This window comes from Bombus bifarius, unplaced genomic scaffold (genome assembly GCF_011952205.1).
Source record: "Bombus bifarius isolate JDL3187 unplaced genomic scaffold, Bbif_JDL3187 scf7180000007974, whole genome shotgun sequence".
NCBI classification, from domain to species: domain Eukaryota; kingdom Metazoa; phylum Arthropoda; class Insecta; order Hymenoptera; family Apidae; genus Bombus; species Bombus bifarius.
In genome coordinates this window covers 3019495-3035186 of record NW_022884360.1, presented here as the reverse complement: position 1 = coordinate 3035186, position 15692 = coordinate 3019495, and the positions used below count along the sequence as shown (strand labels likewise).

The 15692-nt window shown below is 27.9% G+C and overlaps 4 protein-coding genes and 1 pseudogene across 4 annotated transcripts; 3 read left to right on the top strand and 2 right to left on the bottom strand.

Annotated features, from left to right (window-relative positions):
- Positions 1–28: 28 nt before the first annotated feature.
- LOC117216913 lies at positions 29–1971 on the bottom strand (annotated as a pseudogene).
- On the top strand, positions 1892–3387 carry LOC117216950 (ribosome biogenesis protein NOP53). The gene is made up of 4 exons (XM_033464133.1): positions 1892–1937; positions 2056–2447; positions 2507–3012; positions 3247–3387. The coding sequence occupies exons 1-4, from the start codon at positions 1892–1894 to the stop codon at positions 3323–3325; spliced, it is 1023 nt and encodes a 340-aa protein (XP_033320024.1). The 3' UTR covers positions 3326–3387.
- Positions 3388–3503: 116 nt separating this feature from the next.
- On the bottom strand, positions 3504–6627 carry LOC117216911. The gene is made up of 6 exons (XM_033464077.1): positions 6554–6627; positions 5055–5501; positions 4442–4814; positions 4192–4304; positions 3947–4070; positions 3504–3870 (listed from the first exon to the last, which is right to left on the bottom strand). Exons 2-6 carry the CDS (start codon positions 5219–5221, stop codon positions 3751–3753), a joined length of 897 nt encoding a protein of 298 aa, XP_033319968.1. The 5' UTR covers positions 5222–5501; positions 6554–6627; the 3' UTR covers positions 3504–3750.
- Positions 6628–6822: 195 nt separating this feature from the next.
- On the top strand, positions 6823–10920 carry LOC117216908 (protein sel-1 homolog 1). Its single transcript, XM_033464075.1, has 7 exons — positions 6823–7178; positions 7532–8019; positions 8128–8366; positions 8957–9436; positions 9564–9792; positions 9877–10283; positions 10394–10920. Exons 2-7 carry the CDS (start codon positions 7575–7577, stop codon positions 10817–10819), a joined length of 2226 nt encoding a protein of 741 aa, XP_033319966.1. The 5' UTR covers positions 6823–7178; positions 7532–7574; the 3' UTR covers positions 10820–10920.
- Positions 10921–11921: 1001 nt separating this feature from the next.
- LOC117216909 (cilia- and flagella-associated protein 157) lies at positions 11922–15456 on the top strand. Its single transcript, XM_033464076.1, has 7 exons — positions 11922–12251; positions 13048–13319; positions 13510–13663; positions 14152–14440; positions 14595–14858; positions 14949–15074; positions 15185–15456. Exons 1-7 carry the CDS (start codon positions 12127–12129, stop codon positions 15380–15382), a joined length of 1428 nt encoding a protein of 475 aa, XP_033319967.1. The 5' UTR covers positions 11922–12126; the 3' UTR covers positions 15383–15456.
- Positions 15457–15692: the final 236 nt, after the last annotated feature.

Sequence of the window (15692 nt, the reverse complement as noted above, 5' to 3'; positions counted from 1 at the left end):
TTGTAAGCATTGGTAATTATACCTTAAAATATATCTATATAAATATCATAAACAATGCTGGAAATCAATTGAAAAAATACAATTTTTATATGAAGTATCATATTTACCCTGTTCTTCAGTTCCAAAGATTTTCTTTGCCTGCTCCAGAAACTAGTACGCCATCAGCATTAACAGCTAAACAATTAATTATTGCATTATAGCCAGGTAAATTCTGAATGAATTTTCCTTCTGAACATTTCCATTGCTTGATGTTATCTGGAGATGCTGATGCGAACATATATCTAATGAACAACATAAATTAGATGAAGGAATTTATACATGTTGAACAATCTAAAGAAATAAAGTACACATACAGTGATGGATGAAAAGTCAACTCTTTTATTTTTCTTGTAACTTTTTAAAGTAGCTCTAGATCTTCCAATATCTAAATCCTATAATCATACAGTACAATTGTAACTTCCAGTGATAAGCTAGTAAAAAAAATAAGTAAAAATATATATAGTTAAATATCTTTTTTAGGATATATAACATGACATGATTTGATGAATCTTGATACCTGTGGTTCAATTATTTGATGAATTACACTAGCAACTATGTTAGTGTAACCAAGTGTATGTACATTTATTTTTGTTCACATGTTCCATACCCTTGCAGTAGAATCTCTACCTGCATTTACTAATACATCAGTATTAAGATCTAATGCCATGGAATATACTTGCTGATCTTCTCCACAAGAAAATAGATGTGGATGTCTTCAAGAAAATGCAAGTTCACGAACACTAGTTATGTCACCAGTTAAAGAAACTTTTAATTTTCCACTTGTAAGATCCAATATCTGAAATTTTTAGTAAGATATGGGTTATTATGATCTACAAAATTTATAGGTAAAATTAGTCCATGAAACTGTATAAAATGAAATTGTTATATATTATGTAATTTAACAAAAATATTAAATAAAACAATAATCTTACTTTAATTATTCTGTCTGCAAATTCTGTTGCAAACCATACATTTCCTGGTTCAATAACCAAAATAATAAAAGATGATCACTAATAATCCTATATAATTTCCATGGTGCATGCTACTTGGGTTTTGTTGGGTTTTTCTGTAGTATGAATGATGACATATTAATTGAAATTCCTTCTGAATTTGCTTGCATTTTTACTACCATATCATTGTTTTATATAAAACTGTAATAAACAACTACAGCATTATTATTCCCTTTAAAAGATTCATCTACAAATTATATCACTATTAATAAAGGAATAACATAAATATAATTGATATAATAAATATATATTTATAAATACTACCTGGTAGAAGTGAATATATATTTTCATTTTTGTTTTCATTTTGTGCTTTCATTATATTGTTAATTTTGATAAGCTCTAATACAGAACTATAACAATCTTTTGCTTTTATGGATTTTTTAATTTTTCATCTGCAAAACATTATTTTATCACTTTCTTAATTTTCATTTAAATTGCAAATGCGAAATATACTTACAAGTTAAGATTCAGGTAGTAAAGTATCTTGATTTAATAAAAATATATTGTGTGTTATCTTTAAGGATCGAAATACAAGAGTATGTATAAAAAAAAATTACAATGTAAGAGAATGCCTTTGTACATCCTATGGAGAAAAAAATAATTTGGCCATTTCTTATTTAAAAATCATTATGTAGTATAATTTATTTTCTGTTTATTCACAAAATTACTTAATAATATAATAATTACCTAATCTAAAAATGTGATCAATAATTATTTTAAAACAAAGTGCAGTGCTCACCATTTTTGTGATGTATTATATGAATATTGTCTCAATTAATATAAATTTAAAAGTACCTTATAAGTACTCTAACTATAGAGATTTTCATTTTAAAGTAATATAAATGGCAGCACTAAATCAAGATGGTCGCCAGCTCTATAAACTATTATGTATTCTATAAGACGGAGACTTTCTCTCTAGAATAACTATAAGTTTAATGATTTATACATATTGCACGCTGTTTTATATCCACAAAAAAGGGTTTTAAAATTAAAAGAATATAAAAATTATATTTAGAGGATTTTAAAATAAAAGAAAGATTGTGTTTGAAGAATAAAATAATGGTAGCAAGGAAAAAATTGAATAAACTGAAAATAAATAAATTTAATGTTGATTTATGGAAGGATGAAAACACAAGAGACATTGATACCAATTGGATGTCTTCGGATACAGTCAGACATACATTAATACATTTTGGAGTAAAAAAAAAGAGAATACCTATTTCTTTGCGCAAAAAACCATCTAATATACCGGCAGTTGAGCCACCACATCCAGGAATGTCTTATAATCCTTCGTTTGAAGATCATCAAAATCTATTACATGAGGTGGCTCAAAAGGAAATAGAGCTTATAAAAGAAGAAGAACATCTTAATAGAGTTACCACAAAGATGTTCAGAAAGGTACATTTATCTATATTCATACATCGAAAGTAGATTATCATATTAGAATTTTATTTCAGGTTTCACCTGAAGAAAAAGAGAATAACTTGATAAAAGAAATGTCAGAGGGTCTAAAATTAGAAAATGATAGAAATCCTAATGAAGATGAGGATGATGACCCAACAGTAAGGTTTGTAAATTCAGTTGTTAGAAACCAGAAGAAAACACGTGTGCAAAGGCGCAAACAAAAAGAACAGAAAGACTTGGCACATAGAAAAAAACAGGAAAAGGTAGAAAGAAAAAAAAGCTCAGATATATATAAATTGAAATTATTAAACAGTCAGTTGGCTGCTAAAGAAAGGAAACAAAAAATATTAAGAGAAAAGAGGTTAAAAAAGAAAGCACTTAAAGAAGCAGGTACTAAAACTCTTAGTAAAGTTAAATTTGAACCCTTAGAACCTGATTTTAAATTATCTAATGAATTAACTGGAAATTTACGAAATACTGAGCCAGCTAATAGTCTGTTGAAAGACAGATTCAAGTCTCTTCAAAAAAGAAATATTGTTGCTCCTGCTAATATTAAATTGTAAGTATATAATAGTTTTTTACATAAATATAAAATTCTGTTTCTGTTAGGTGAATGTGCTAAAAGATTAATTTTTACTAAATTTCTTTAGAATAATTTAAATATTTATAGTAGTTACATAAATTCTTTTTTCTTAAATATTAATTACATTTTCTTTTATATTTTATATTTTTGATACTTTCTTTTAATAAATTTATAGATTTTATTGATAATATCTACCTCTTATTATTACAGGAAACGAGACAAAGCTAGAGTGAAACGCTTTATAAAAGCAGATCACAAAATTGATATGACAAAAATTGACATGAAATAGTCTAAACATGAAGTTATAATTTTTGTAAAATTATGTATATAAATAAAAGTTAAGTAATAATTGCTATGTTTATGTGTAATATTAATAAATAGAAAACATTTTTTTTACACAATTTATTGTCTATAAAAAAACTAAATTACTATTTGAATTACATGTTTTGAAAACGTTATATTATGACATGACTTATTATTTTTGTTAAGCATAAAAAGTTCTATTAAATAATTTAGGATACTAAAATCTGTAAGTATTATGCTAATAACAAGTAGATTTTGTATAGAAAATAAAAAATTATGTTTTTCCAAAGAAATAATAATGCTGATAAATTAAAAAATACCTTTGCAAACAATTTTAAATAGTAGATTTTATTCTTCTATGATGTCAGATTATGATTCCTCTGTAAGCTCATAGTTTGCATTTAATTTGTATTAATTTTCTACATGAAAATCAGTAGTATCTTTGAGAATATCTTCAATGAATGATTCTTGAGATTCTCTATCTTCAACAGATATTTCTTTTTGTTCCTCTACACCATCAATATATTTCATCTAATAAAATTGAATAATAAAAATTTCAAATTTAATTAAATAATCCACATATATTAATTTGATAATATTTATTTACTTCATCTAAAGTTTCTTTACTCGATTCTTCTTCTATAAAGTCTACTGTTATTTCAAAATCAATATCTTCAGAGATGTCCTCTATATGTGACACAGATTCTAATTCTTGTGGTATAGTTTCAGACCTCAATTTATTTACATATGTTAATTTTTAAAAATTTTCTTATACAAAAATATTGCATTTTCGCAATATTTTGCAAAACTAAAAGTATATGTAATTAATATATAATTAATGTAATTACTTACGATTTAATAATGTGGCTTCGAAGTTTTAATTGTCTTTTAATAAGTAAATCTCTCAAGAATAAGAATGACTCAATACAACTTAATGTTATTAGATCCTTGCGACTAGAAGGATACTACAAAATATTCAGATATACATACAATTAATGTAATACAAAATTAGTCTTTTAAATAATTAAAATAAATATCGAAACTTTAACGTTATTTACGCAGTTAAAAACTGAAATTAATATAGAAAGATATTTTAGCATACTTTTAGTAAACACATTGCATTATACTTCAAATCATAAATTGTTTCCAAAAGTGCTCTTATTTTGCATTCTAATCTTTTCAAAATATATCTCGCAACGCTAATTTTCGTTCTTTCTTTATGAAGTAAAGCTTTCAGTGATGAGAAACGAAAATTAATGTCGTTCTCTTCTCGACGGGCTTTTTCTATCAATATTAAATATTTCTGTTCTGCATCAGGATCAAGAATATTAATAGATGAAAGATATCCTTTTGTATTGTAAAACTTCTTCCTTAATCGTTTCAGTACTTCATTCTGTACTTTCGCGATTACTATATTTTCTCTTATGAAGGCAGTTCGTACACCCATTCTCTTTTTGTAATCGATTGCTGCATTTCTATACATAAAAAGAACATAATGTTACTAAACTTACATAAATATATATTATTGCAAAATAATATACATAAAGTTAAATAATTATATATATTAATTTATTATTAATATATAATGCGTTATTTGTTATACATTTTTATGAAAAATTATTAATAAAAAATATTCAATGTAAATATATTTAAAAAGAAGAAAAGTATATTTCAAATTTTTGTAATATAAAGAAAAATGAAATCTAAAGTATTACTTAAGAATGATATTAGTGTCAATATTCGATGAAACTCTTGTAGAAATTTGTAATAATTCATTTTTTAACATAATATTTTCTCTCATTAATCTTTGATTTGGCAAATTTATATGTTTGTTAACTTCTTTCTGAAACTGTATCGCTAGATCATGAAGACAATCGTACATTTCATTTTTGACCCTGCATTGAAAAAGTCCTGTAAATCATTTTTAACGAAAAACTTTCTCCTCATTTTTTGTTCATGATAAGATAAATTTTTTCAATGAAACGTATAACGAATAAGATATTAATACATTTCCTTATCGAATTCAATCTTTCGATTAATAATTTCCATCGTTTCTTTTATTCTTTCTTCATTCTCCACCATTTGCACCTCGTTTGCTTGGAACTTTTTTTTCAGTACATCTTGCATTTTTTTAAAATCTTCCAAAACATTAATTCTCACATCTAGAAAATTGGTCGAACTTTTTTCAGAAACATAATTTCTTACGAACAAATATCAAAGAACGGCAGAGTGTAAAAAGAATAAGGAAAAGAAATCTTTATAAGTTACTTAAGACTTTGATCTGAGAAATTAATTCAACCTTCGTTTTTTTGTACTTTTGAGCAAACAGTTCTATTTTCTCTTCGTGTAATCTCTTACTTTCTATTCGGTCATTTTCTATGATATCGATCTTTCCTTTTATACTTTCTACTAAATTATTTTGGGTTGAAAGTAGTTTGCTTAAATTTGCAATCTCTTCAGTCGTTTCTGCATCTACTATAGCTGTTTGTTCATTTGTAGTTTCGATTGCATTTAGTAATTCGTCGTTTCTTTCGTCAAACCTAGATATTAATTTCGATACTGATCTCTAATACTTTCAAAAATGTCCTAATTTTTATCTTTTATTATACTACATAGTATTAAGATGTAGGAAAGCATAACAAAATTAGGAGATGTATTTATGAAGTTTAAATTCGTTTTTAACCTGTTTATTCTATTTTCAATATCTGCAATTTTAATACTATAAAAGGTTTTTTGTAAATTAATAATCGTTGGCAGTCTTTTTTGGTCTTCATCTTCATACGATTGTAATTGTGTTGACAATGAAATGTTTCCCTTATCTTTGCCGAATAAATCCACCATTTTTCGTAAAATAAAAATTGAATACTCTTTCATATACCATATACTAGTATATATGAAAGAAAATAATATAAAAGAAGATTGTCAGTGAATGTTAATATTGTATATATTATTTATGTTATATTGTATATGTTATTCGATTATTATAAACAAAAACAATATTATGTCAGATTTTTACAATTTGTTATTAAATATTGCATTATCCTCTTTTATTTGGTATTAGTAAGTTTTTCTACATTTGTATTATCTTCTTTTCCTTATACACATGTAGATTTATTACTACAACAATAAATTATTTTGTATTTATATAGTAATTGAAATAAAGATATATATATATATATATATATATATATATAATGGTCGTTTATTAACTTACAACAGTGATTATTAATAATAATAATTGACTTCAATTTCAGTTCAATGAACTATATGTTTTTGATTTATAAATATACTTTGTCAATTTGTATATTTCCTCTGTAAGCAAAATTTCAATGTCAAGAACAAATTGTGTTGTTCATTTGTAGGTTATGTTACCAAGCATCACGGTAAATTTATACGTATAAATACACAATTAGTTGTATATCATCATCAACAATGTAGCTTTTTTTAGTTTCGAGTTTTTATTTTTCCAATTTTAGAAGCATATAGCCGATATTTGTACAATTTGGAGCTAACTTCAGTGATTCGATACAACAGAACAATATAACACGCAAAATTTTATAAAGCAGTGATGAAACAGCTGATCCATCGATTTTTAAGTGAATAACATATTTCGAAAGCCTAGTGATAATAAAACAATTGTAAAGCACTATCTTTTTCGTATGAAAAGATTATATTTTTAAAAGTGATCATAAATACTCATTTACGTGATAACCGAAAAGATGTGCGTTGACGTGTCTCAATGACGTAACTTTGTCTTTCTGCCACGAAAAGTCGAATCCACCGAAAGGATATTTTAAAATGAATTCGAGAATATCTTTATCAAGCTGTTCAAACTAAAAGTAAGAGTCTAAGTATAATTACTACAATGTAATTTCTTTCATATTTTACGTTATATTCGTTGAAGTTTAGGTTATAGAACACAACAAAATAACATTTTTGTAAATATTGTATACAAAAAATGTTGATGTGTCAAATGTGGTTTAAAAGTTGAAGTTTTCCTATTATGATGGCTCAGTAACGAGATAAAAATTTTAATTTATAATACATTTGTATCATAAAAGATATCTGTAGATTATCAATAGAAACATTTTTATAATACATGTTCTTTCTACTAAAAGTTATCTATTGATAACTGATATTTATCTTATTGATATTGAATTGACAACTGAATTGATTTTATATTCACATCAAGGTCAGCTGATTAACAAATTACAATCAAAATATAATTTGGAAAAATGAAGCTAAGAAAAGAGTTGATTTTACTCTTGCTGGTGATGTCTGCTGCCTCAGAGTCAGATGTTTCCAAGAAACGATCAGATACTTCTGAGGAAGAAGCAGAAGAAGATGTTAGTTTAGAAGAAAATGCGTTTGAACATTTGCAAGAACTAAAGGCTTTGCATGACAGTATTTTGAAAATAGTACCAGCCAATGAACCATATCTTAATGATAAAATTACAAAGAGGAAAGAGGGAACGGAAAATGAACCAAAAACAAAGGATGAAAGTCCTGTAATGAAAAATGTCTGGATGAAAACAATGATAGCTCAAACTAAAAATATAGATTTACCAAATAGTAATTTAAGAATTGAAGAAGAGGATAATGAAACATGGGGTGAAGAAGAGCAACTTGAACCTCTTAGTGATGAGCCTCAAGAACCTCTTACTCCGGAGCAACAGGAAGGTATTTCAATTAAAGTTTATTGCAATTTTTATAATATAATTAATTTATATTTTTTGAACAAATAATTAGTTTACTATTTAATTAAAATAAATGTTTTATCATTTTCAGCGGAATTAATATTTAAGAAGGCACAGAGTCTCTTAAATGCAACACGCTCAAATAAAGAAGAAGCCTATAAGTTATTAACTTCTGCAGCAATTCTGGGACATCGAGAAGCTTGGTCTATGTTAGCATGGGCTCAGTTGTTGGGTACACAATTTGGTTCAGCTTCTTCTGGTCAAGATATTTCAGCAGCTTATGAAATTTTTAAGGAACTTGCTGAAACTGGTTTACCATCTGCTCATATGGTTTGTAAATTTTTTGTATATGTATTTATATGGTTTTTTATCTATAATAATGTAGGATCTTACTACAATTAGTTTATTTAAAATGGATGAAACAGGTGTTGGTTAAACAGGAAACGACGGTTGTTTAACACGAACTAAATACAATAACGTACTATAATTAAGACAACTAAGTAGTTAATTTTCAACTCTCGTCACCACGGTTCCAACGCTCTCTCTCACGCGGACCACACCCTCTCGACAACGCAGTTCGCACTCTCTGACTTCTCAACTAACACTGACTATTAATTCGTTTTTCTCCCTTAGCATCCCTTTATCTTTTCTCTTAGCCCCACAACGCACGTGTTCCGCAACTGCTCGTGGCCAGGGTCACGTAGGCCTCTTCCGCGTAACTATTCGATTGAAGGACCGACGATACATTTTTGGGCCTGTCGGCATTTAGGCTTTCTCGCGACATTGTTTATGGTTCGCCCGGTATCTCTTAGACTTTTCATCCACGATACTACAATATGTTACATTATTATTATATGTATAAATGAATTAATAAATAGGAGTTGTAAGTTAATAAATATCTATGGGCAAATTATTTTCAGGGTATGGGTTTTCTATATGCGACTGGATTAGGTGGAGTACAAGCATCACAAGCAAAGGCACTGCTACATTACACAGTAGCAGCACTTGGTGGAGATACTCGTGCACAAATGGCCTTAGGGTATCGTCACTGGGCTGGAATTACAACTCCAGCTTCTTGTGAGAGAGCTTTAGATTTTTATCGAAAAGTAGCCAACAAGGTTGCAGAAGAGGTTTCCCTTAGCGGAGGACCAGTTGTTCAGAGAATTAGACTTTTAGATGAACAGGAGAATCCAGCATACAGCTCAGGAATCTTTGATCAAGATCTAATAGAATATTACCAATTGTTAGCAAAAAAAGGAGATATACAAGCTCAGGTGGGATTAGGGCAATTACATTATCAAGGTGGAAGAGGTGTACCACTGGATCATGAAAGAGCATTACAATATTTTCAACATGCTGCTGATGCTGGAAATCCCCTTGCTATGGCTTTTCTAGGAAAGGTAATAAATATTAAATTTTAAACTAAATAGTAACTTATTATTTTCTGTTATGCTACAGATATTTTTTGAAATTATATAATGTTGGTATTCATTAAATTATATTTAATAGTATATCGTATTTTTATAGATTTATTTAGAAGGCAGTGATATAGTTAAACAGGATAATGAAACAGCATACAAATACTTCAAAAAAGCTGCTGAACTTGGAAATCCTGTTGGTCAGAGTGGGTTAGGTCTTATGTATCTTTATGGAAGGGGCGTTGAAAGAGATACTGCAAAAGCTCTTCAGTACTTTAGCCAAGCTGCAGAGCAAGGATGGGTTGATGGACAACTTCAACTTGGCAATATGTATTTCAGTAAGATTAAAAAAATTCATTTTTTTACTTAATAAATTTTATACAATTTATTGTAGTTATCCTAATAACACAATTGTCTAATAGGTGGTACAGGAGTAAGACGCGATTACAAATTAGCCAACAAGTATTTTAGTTTGGCTAGTCAGTCTGGTCATGTTTTGGCATTCTATAATTTGGCACAAATGCATGCTACTGGAACAGGCATGATGCGTAGTTGCCCAGCTGCTGTCGAACTTCTAAAAAATGTTGCAGAAAGGGGCAAATGGAGCGATCAGCTAATGGTTGCTCACACAGATTACAGAGAAGGTAGAATAAACGAGGCTTTCGTCAATTATGCTCTCCTTGCAGAAATGGGTTATGAGGTAGCGCAGAGTAATGCTGCATTTATATTGGATAAAGGAGAAACATCAATATTATCAGAAGAAGAGGGATTAGTTAGGGCTCTTGCTTTATGGGCAAGAGCAGCTGCTCAAGGATATTCTACTGCTCAGGTATGTTATCTTTTGCATAAATTAAGTAAGGAAAATCATTTATCCGAAAATTATTGAATTATTATTAAAGATTTTATCTACTATTATTTGCAAAGAATTTATTATAACAGGTTAAATTAGGAGATGCCCATTACTACGGTCGTGGAACAAAAGTTGACTATGAGGCTGCAGCTACTCATTATCGATCAGCGTCTGAGCAACAACATAATGCGCAAGCAATGTTTAACTTGGGATACATGCATGAACGTGGCTTGGGTCTTGCAAAAGATCGGCATCTTGCCAAACGATGTTATGATCTAGCGGCTGAAGCTAGTCCAGATGCAAGAATTCCTGTAGCACTGGCTCTCATTAAACTTTCATTTTTCTTTGGACTGGAATATCTGCAAGAATTTAGCCTTGCTGATCATTTAAATAAGTGGGACCAGCTTTTGGGTCAGAACTGGGACTTATATCTTATCGGATTGCTCACTGGCATGCTCAGTTTAATTATTTATTTTCGCAGGCCACAACCACCACCTCCACCTAGAATTAACTAGTTCTTAATTATCTTTTTTCGAATCTATTTCTCTTTTTCTTTTAGATGAAGTAAAGTTTGTTACTGATGATTCATAAATACATGCACATGTGTGCATATCGATATGTTGTTTTTATTGAGCACCTTGTTTGTTTCAGAAATTTGATAGTGTGCGAGTATGTATGTATGTATTATTGATCTGTATTTATTATGTCAAATTCTGAAGTTGATAGATTTGATAATGGTTAAGTAATATTTTAGAATTCTTTAACTTCACTTATACATTGATTTTTTGCTTTCTGTATATATACAAAACGAAATCAGATTTTAAAGAAATCTTCACATTTTAAGCATTTGCCGTTTGTTTAGTTTGTATGGATTTCTTTAAATTTTTAAATCACAAATTATTCATAAATTGATTTGGAATAGATTTTTATACTTAATATTTCCATACATATATGTATGTATATTTCGAAAAAATATAGAAATGATAATAGAATCACAAAAAAGAGTGTAAATATTTACAAATAGAGTGAGTATAATGTTTAAGATAGAAAAAATATAAGATAGGAAACATCTTTTCATTATTATACATTTATATACAACAGGTAAGTTTCTAGGAAATATATTTTTATGATAATGTATAAAATGTATGTATAAATTAATAACATTAAAATTATGTTTTTTGATAAAGGTAAGATTTATGTAGAATACTTTATTTTACTTAAAATGATTTGTAAATTACGCCTTCATATATTGACATGGGTATGTTCTGTTCTAAAAGATGTCTTTTGATTAAAATTATAAATATTTGTGAATGAAGATATATCTTTCATGTATTAATGTATAAACATTCCTTCACCGATTATGATGTTTACAAATGTATTATTTATTATTATACACTAATAAAATTTTATTACAATTCTTTGAAAGGATTAAGAATATTATTTATTAGATTTTTTCTGGACTATATTGAGTAGATATGCAAAGATTGAAGAAAGTTTTGAATGATAATAATGAAAAGAGAGTTTAAGCATAATTATAAAAGTTATTTGTGCAGAAAAAAAGCAAATTTAATTTTTTGCGCAAAAGAAATTTAGAGATGTTATAATTAAATTACGTATATATATTAAAATCTCTGAAAAAGATTCGAGAAGGCTTTGAAGATTAAACAGAAGAAATTATTTCATTATGAAATGATTTGTCAAATTCTTTCGTTACCGTGAAACTAGAGAATTATCGATCTAACAAGAAATACCTTCGTAGATTGTTCCTTACTGTGACGTACAACGGTTTAATTCGTTTATAACCGGCATCTGATTGATAGCAATGCAACGGGCTAGAAGGAAAAAAAGCAAAAGTAAAAAAAAGAAAGTGAAAAAGAAATGTATCGACGAAAGGGAGACCCTGTCTTACGAACAAGAGATCTTAGATAACAACAGACAGTTGGCACGGTAAGTAACGGTTTACGTACAAATGTAGTAGATTTCAGGCTATTTAGTTAAATCATGATAAATATTTCGATTAATCGAAAATTGAGTTTGATTTCATTTTATTTATTATTAAATGTGTTGTTACAAATTATCGTGTTTGATTTAAAAAAATTTATTTCAAAATTTATGAATATACTGTATTTTATAATTTTTAATATACATATGTACAAACTATATAAATTATATATTATATATATTAAGAAAGAAATCGTTAAAAGGCTAATAAGATGTTATGACACTGTATTTTATGCATACAACAAAAAATAAACAATGTGCGATTTAATGATCGATAAGACTCGATAATTTTTAAAAAATAAATATACATTTTATGAACTTGAACATTGTTTAATCCATTTTAGCGTTAAAATTATTTAATAATTAATAATTAATATTTGATGTGCAATTGAAATTATTTTCTTTTTTATTTACGATCGACATCCAAATATTTTCAGAAATAATTGTCGATATAATGTTTTCTTTATAAAATAAATGAACAATTTTTTTGTTTAAGATATTTTTTTTTATCAACGAAAATGTGAAAATGGTAATAAGAATAAAAAATACGGCAACAGGATATAAAACGGTACCTACAAAAACAGTTTCTTTTAAAAATAGTTTTTGTGCTACTAGAACTAACGAAAATATTTAAAGAATATAAAAATAAGAAAATAAAGAGGGTGAATTAAAAAATGAAACGGTTGAAATGTAAATATAATGCAAACTCGAAAGAATGTTTGGATTAATGGAAATAAATTAGATTGAGAAGTCGAAATGAAGAACTGGAGGAACAAGCAGAACTTGCAAAAGAGAAGTTCCGGCAGTTGGAAGAAGATCGCTCGGATGTAATCGCACATTTAAAAAGAAGTCTAGAAGAAAAAATCGAAGAGTCAAAGGAGCTTTCTGAAAGACTCACCGCTTTAGAAGAGTTACGAAAAGATGAACTGGCTGCTTATAAGAAAAAGGAAGAAGCGATGGATAACGAATATCGCACGATGGAGAACAATTTGAGCGCAGAAGTTAAACTAGCTGGTGAAATATAACAGTTAAATTAGGTTTAATTATTTACGATTGGTTTAATTAGCAACAATGTCAATATATTGATGATATGATATCATTTTCTTCGAAAATCTTTTTTTATGTGTAGTGTTAGTAACTGTTTTAAGTGTATTGTAAGACAACAAAATTTTATTATGTAATATAATTCTTCTCTTTTGATTAGCTGGTAAATTAAATGCACTGGAAGATTGGCGATTAGCTCGACTTGATCTGTTACAAAAATTCGAGAAACAAGAACAGGAAATGGCTGAACAGGAAAAGCGACATAAGGAAGAACTTTACGAAGCTGAGAAGTCTGTGGTAGTCGGAAAATCAGTGTATGTTTTGTTAAAAGACTTGATTATGTTTAAAAAAGAAATTTCACCTTTATTTATATTTAATATCCCATAGTTTTATATTCAATTACTTTTAGTTCCATATATTTTTACAATGAACTAATAAGTTATGAATTTTAATAATTCCAAAATATTTTATAAAAATGATTCATTCATCTAAAATATTTCATTCATCTAAATATGTCTAATTTTCTAAATATTTTGTAAAATATTTTGTGAAAAGACAAAATTCTATTTATGAACAAAGTTGTAATCTTATAGAGGTTTTCAAATTATGTAGGGTTGACTGCATTGTCCCACTTAATTACATACATTTTGGATATTTACTATCCATGAAAGATATATGCAGCTACCTTCTGAAATACTGTGAATCTATGTATCTCGCTTGTGATCGTTAAATCTAGGAATATAGAAAAATTTACGAGCCAATGATTGCGGTAACTGTATGCAATCGCGATGAATGTGTGCAGGATGCAGAAAGAGATGAAAGAACATTTGCAAATTTTATCGGAGAGACTTCTGAAGGCGGTCACATTGCGGATAACGGAAGTCATGAATCGTGCAATTCATGAAAACGTGGCATTGAATCGAGATCTTGATAAATTGCTGAAAACCAACAGAGAGCTCGATGCCATCAACATCGAAAGCAAGAAAACGGAACAAACGTTAAGGCTGAAATGCGAATTGTTCGAAACCGAGACGCAGATAATATTGAATAAAACGCTGAAACAAAGGCATGCGATTCATCAAGTCGTCGAGGTGATATTATTATTATTATCGTTAAGGTTAAAATGAAATTTAGCTACCTCTATCGTCTTCGTATCAACAAACTAATATAGTTTAACTAATAACGCATTTCACATAAAAATAGATATAAAGTACAAGTAACAAGTGTATATAAATAATTCCATAGGAATATGAATCGTTGATTATGTATTATGGACAAGTACAGAGAAGTAATGTTCGTCTGAAGCAATTACAAAGTATCTTAGAAAATATAATTAAACGAAAAGATGCACTCCTAGATAAGGAAATGAAACAATACGAAAAAAATATCTTGATGGCTAGAAATGAAAATAAACGATTAGTGAAATTAATTCAGAACAAAGAAAAAGAATTGGATGCACTTAAAACTATTTTGAATACTGCTACCACATTTCTTAACGAAGCTTTGCAGGTGGTTATGATTATTTAATTTCTCTTCCTTTTTTTTTGACATTTATATCTATTTTTCTATCAATTATTTTATATAAATAAATTTATATAGGTCACAGAAAAAGCTTATAATAACCAACAATGCCTTGGAAAAATGGCACCAAAACTATTGCAGTCTCTCATGGAAATATTGCAAACTGAGACCATTATTAGTGCTGTAGATTACTCACCATCAGAGGTGCATATTTTAATATTGAACCTAACTAATAAAGAACCATAAATCGAAAAGTTAAATCGTACATAAAAAGTTTAATTATAATTTAAAAACGATGTACATATATTTTATAGATTGATAATATTGATTGTAAATACACATTGGGATGTTTGGGACTTATTGAACCCATTAAAGAAGGAAAGGTTGCTAAAAAAGAAAAGAATGATATTCAAGAAGAAGTACAAGAAGGAGAATCATTGAAAGATTTGGAATGTATACCATCTTGCTTATTGAGTGATATTAGTTCTAGTGTTTCCTCTCCTAAAGAATAACCAATTTTGTATTGTATATTTTAGTTCTGGTAATTGTTATATTGCCACATATATTAAATAACACAAAAATTATATTTGTAGAATAATATTTTCATTCGCAATATTTATGATTTTAAAACAATATTAACATTTTATTTATATTGGTAATTTAAAAAAGATGCACAATAATATTTCCGTTTTTTAAATAGAATTAAAATTTAAACAGAATTAAAAGCAATGCATTTTATTCGTTATACAATCGGGCATATTTCATTTACGAGACACTTAATGTCAAAAGTTTGTACAATGTACATATACGTAGGTTTTTTGA

Bases quoted from the DNA above. Each gene is read 5' to 3' on its own strand.
- LOC117216950 (XM_033464133.1), top strand. From the start codon at position 1,892: ATGGCAGCACTAAATCAAGATGGTCGCCAGCTCTATAAACTATTAT. The intron at 1,938-2,055 runs GTATTCTATAAG...GAATATAAAAAT, and splicing joins CCAGCTCTATAAACTATTAT to TATATTTAGAGGATTTTAAA. The intron at 2,448-2,506 runs GTACATTTATCT...ATTTTATTTCAG, and splicing joins CCACAAAGATGTTCAGAAAG to GTTTCACCTGAAGAAAAAGA.
- LOC117216911 (XM_033464077.1), bottom strand. From the start codon at position 5,221: ATGTACGATTGTCTTCATGATCTAGCGATACAGTTTCAGAAAGAAGTT. The intron at 4,071-4,191 runs GTAAGTAATTAC...AAATAAATTGAG, and splicing joins CGAAGCCACATTATTAAATC to GTCTGAAACTATACCACAAG. The intron at 3,871-3,946 runs GTAAATAAATAT...CAATTTTATTAG, and splicing joins GTAAAGAAACTTTAGATGAA to ATGAAATATATTGATGGTGT.
- LOC117216908 (XM_033464075.1), top strand. From the start codon at position 7,575: ATGAAGCTAAGAAAAGAGTTGATTTTACTCTTGCTGGTGATGTCTGCT. The intron at 8,020-8,127 runs GTATTTCAATTA...TATCATTTTCAG, and splicing joins TACTCCGGAGCAACAGGAAG to CGGAATTAATATTTAAGAAG. The intron at 8,367-8,956 runs GTTTGTAAATTT...AATTATTTTCAG, and splicing joins GTTTACCATCTGCTCATATG to GGTATGGGTTTTCTATATGC.
- LOC117216909 (XM_033464076.1), top strand. From the start codon at position 12,127: ATGCAACGGGCTAGAAGGAAAAAAAGCAAAAGTAAAAAAAAGAAAGTG. The intron at 13,320-13,509 runs GTGAAATATAAC...TCTTTTGATTAG, and splicing joins CGCAGAAGTTAAACTAGCTG to CTGGTAAATTAAATGCACTG. The intron at 13,664-14,151 runs GTATGTTTTGTT...GAATGTGTGCAG, and splicing joins GTGGTAGTCGGAAAATCAGT to GATGCAGAAAGAGATGAAAG.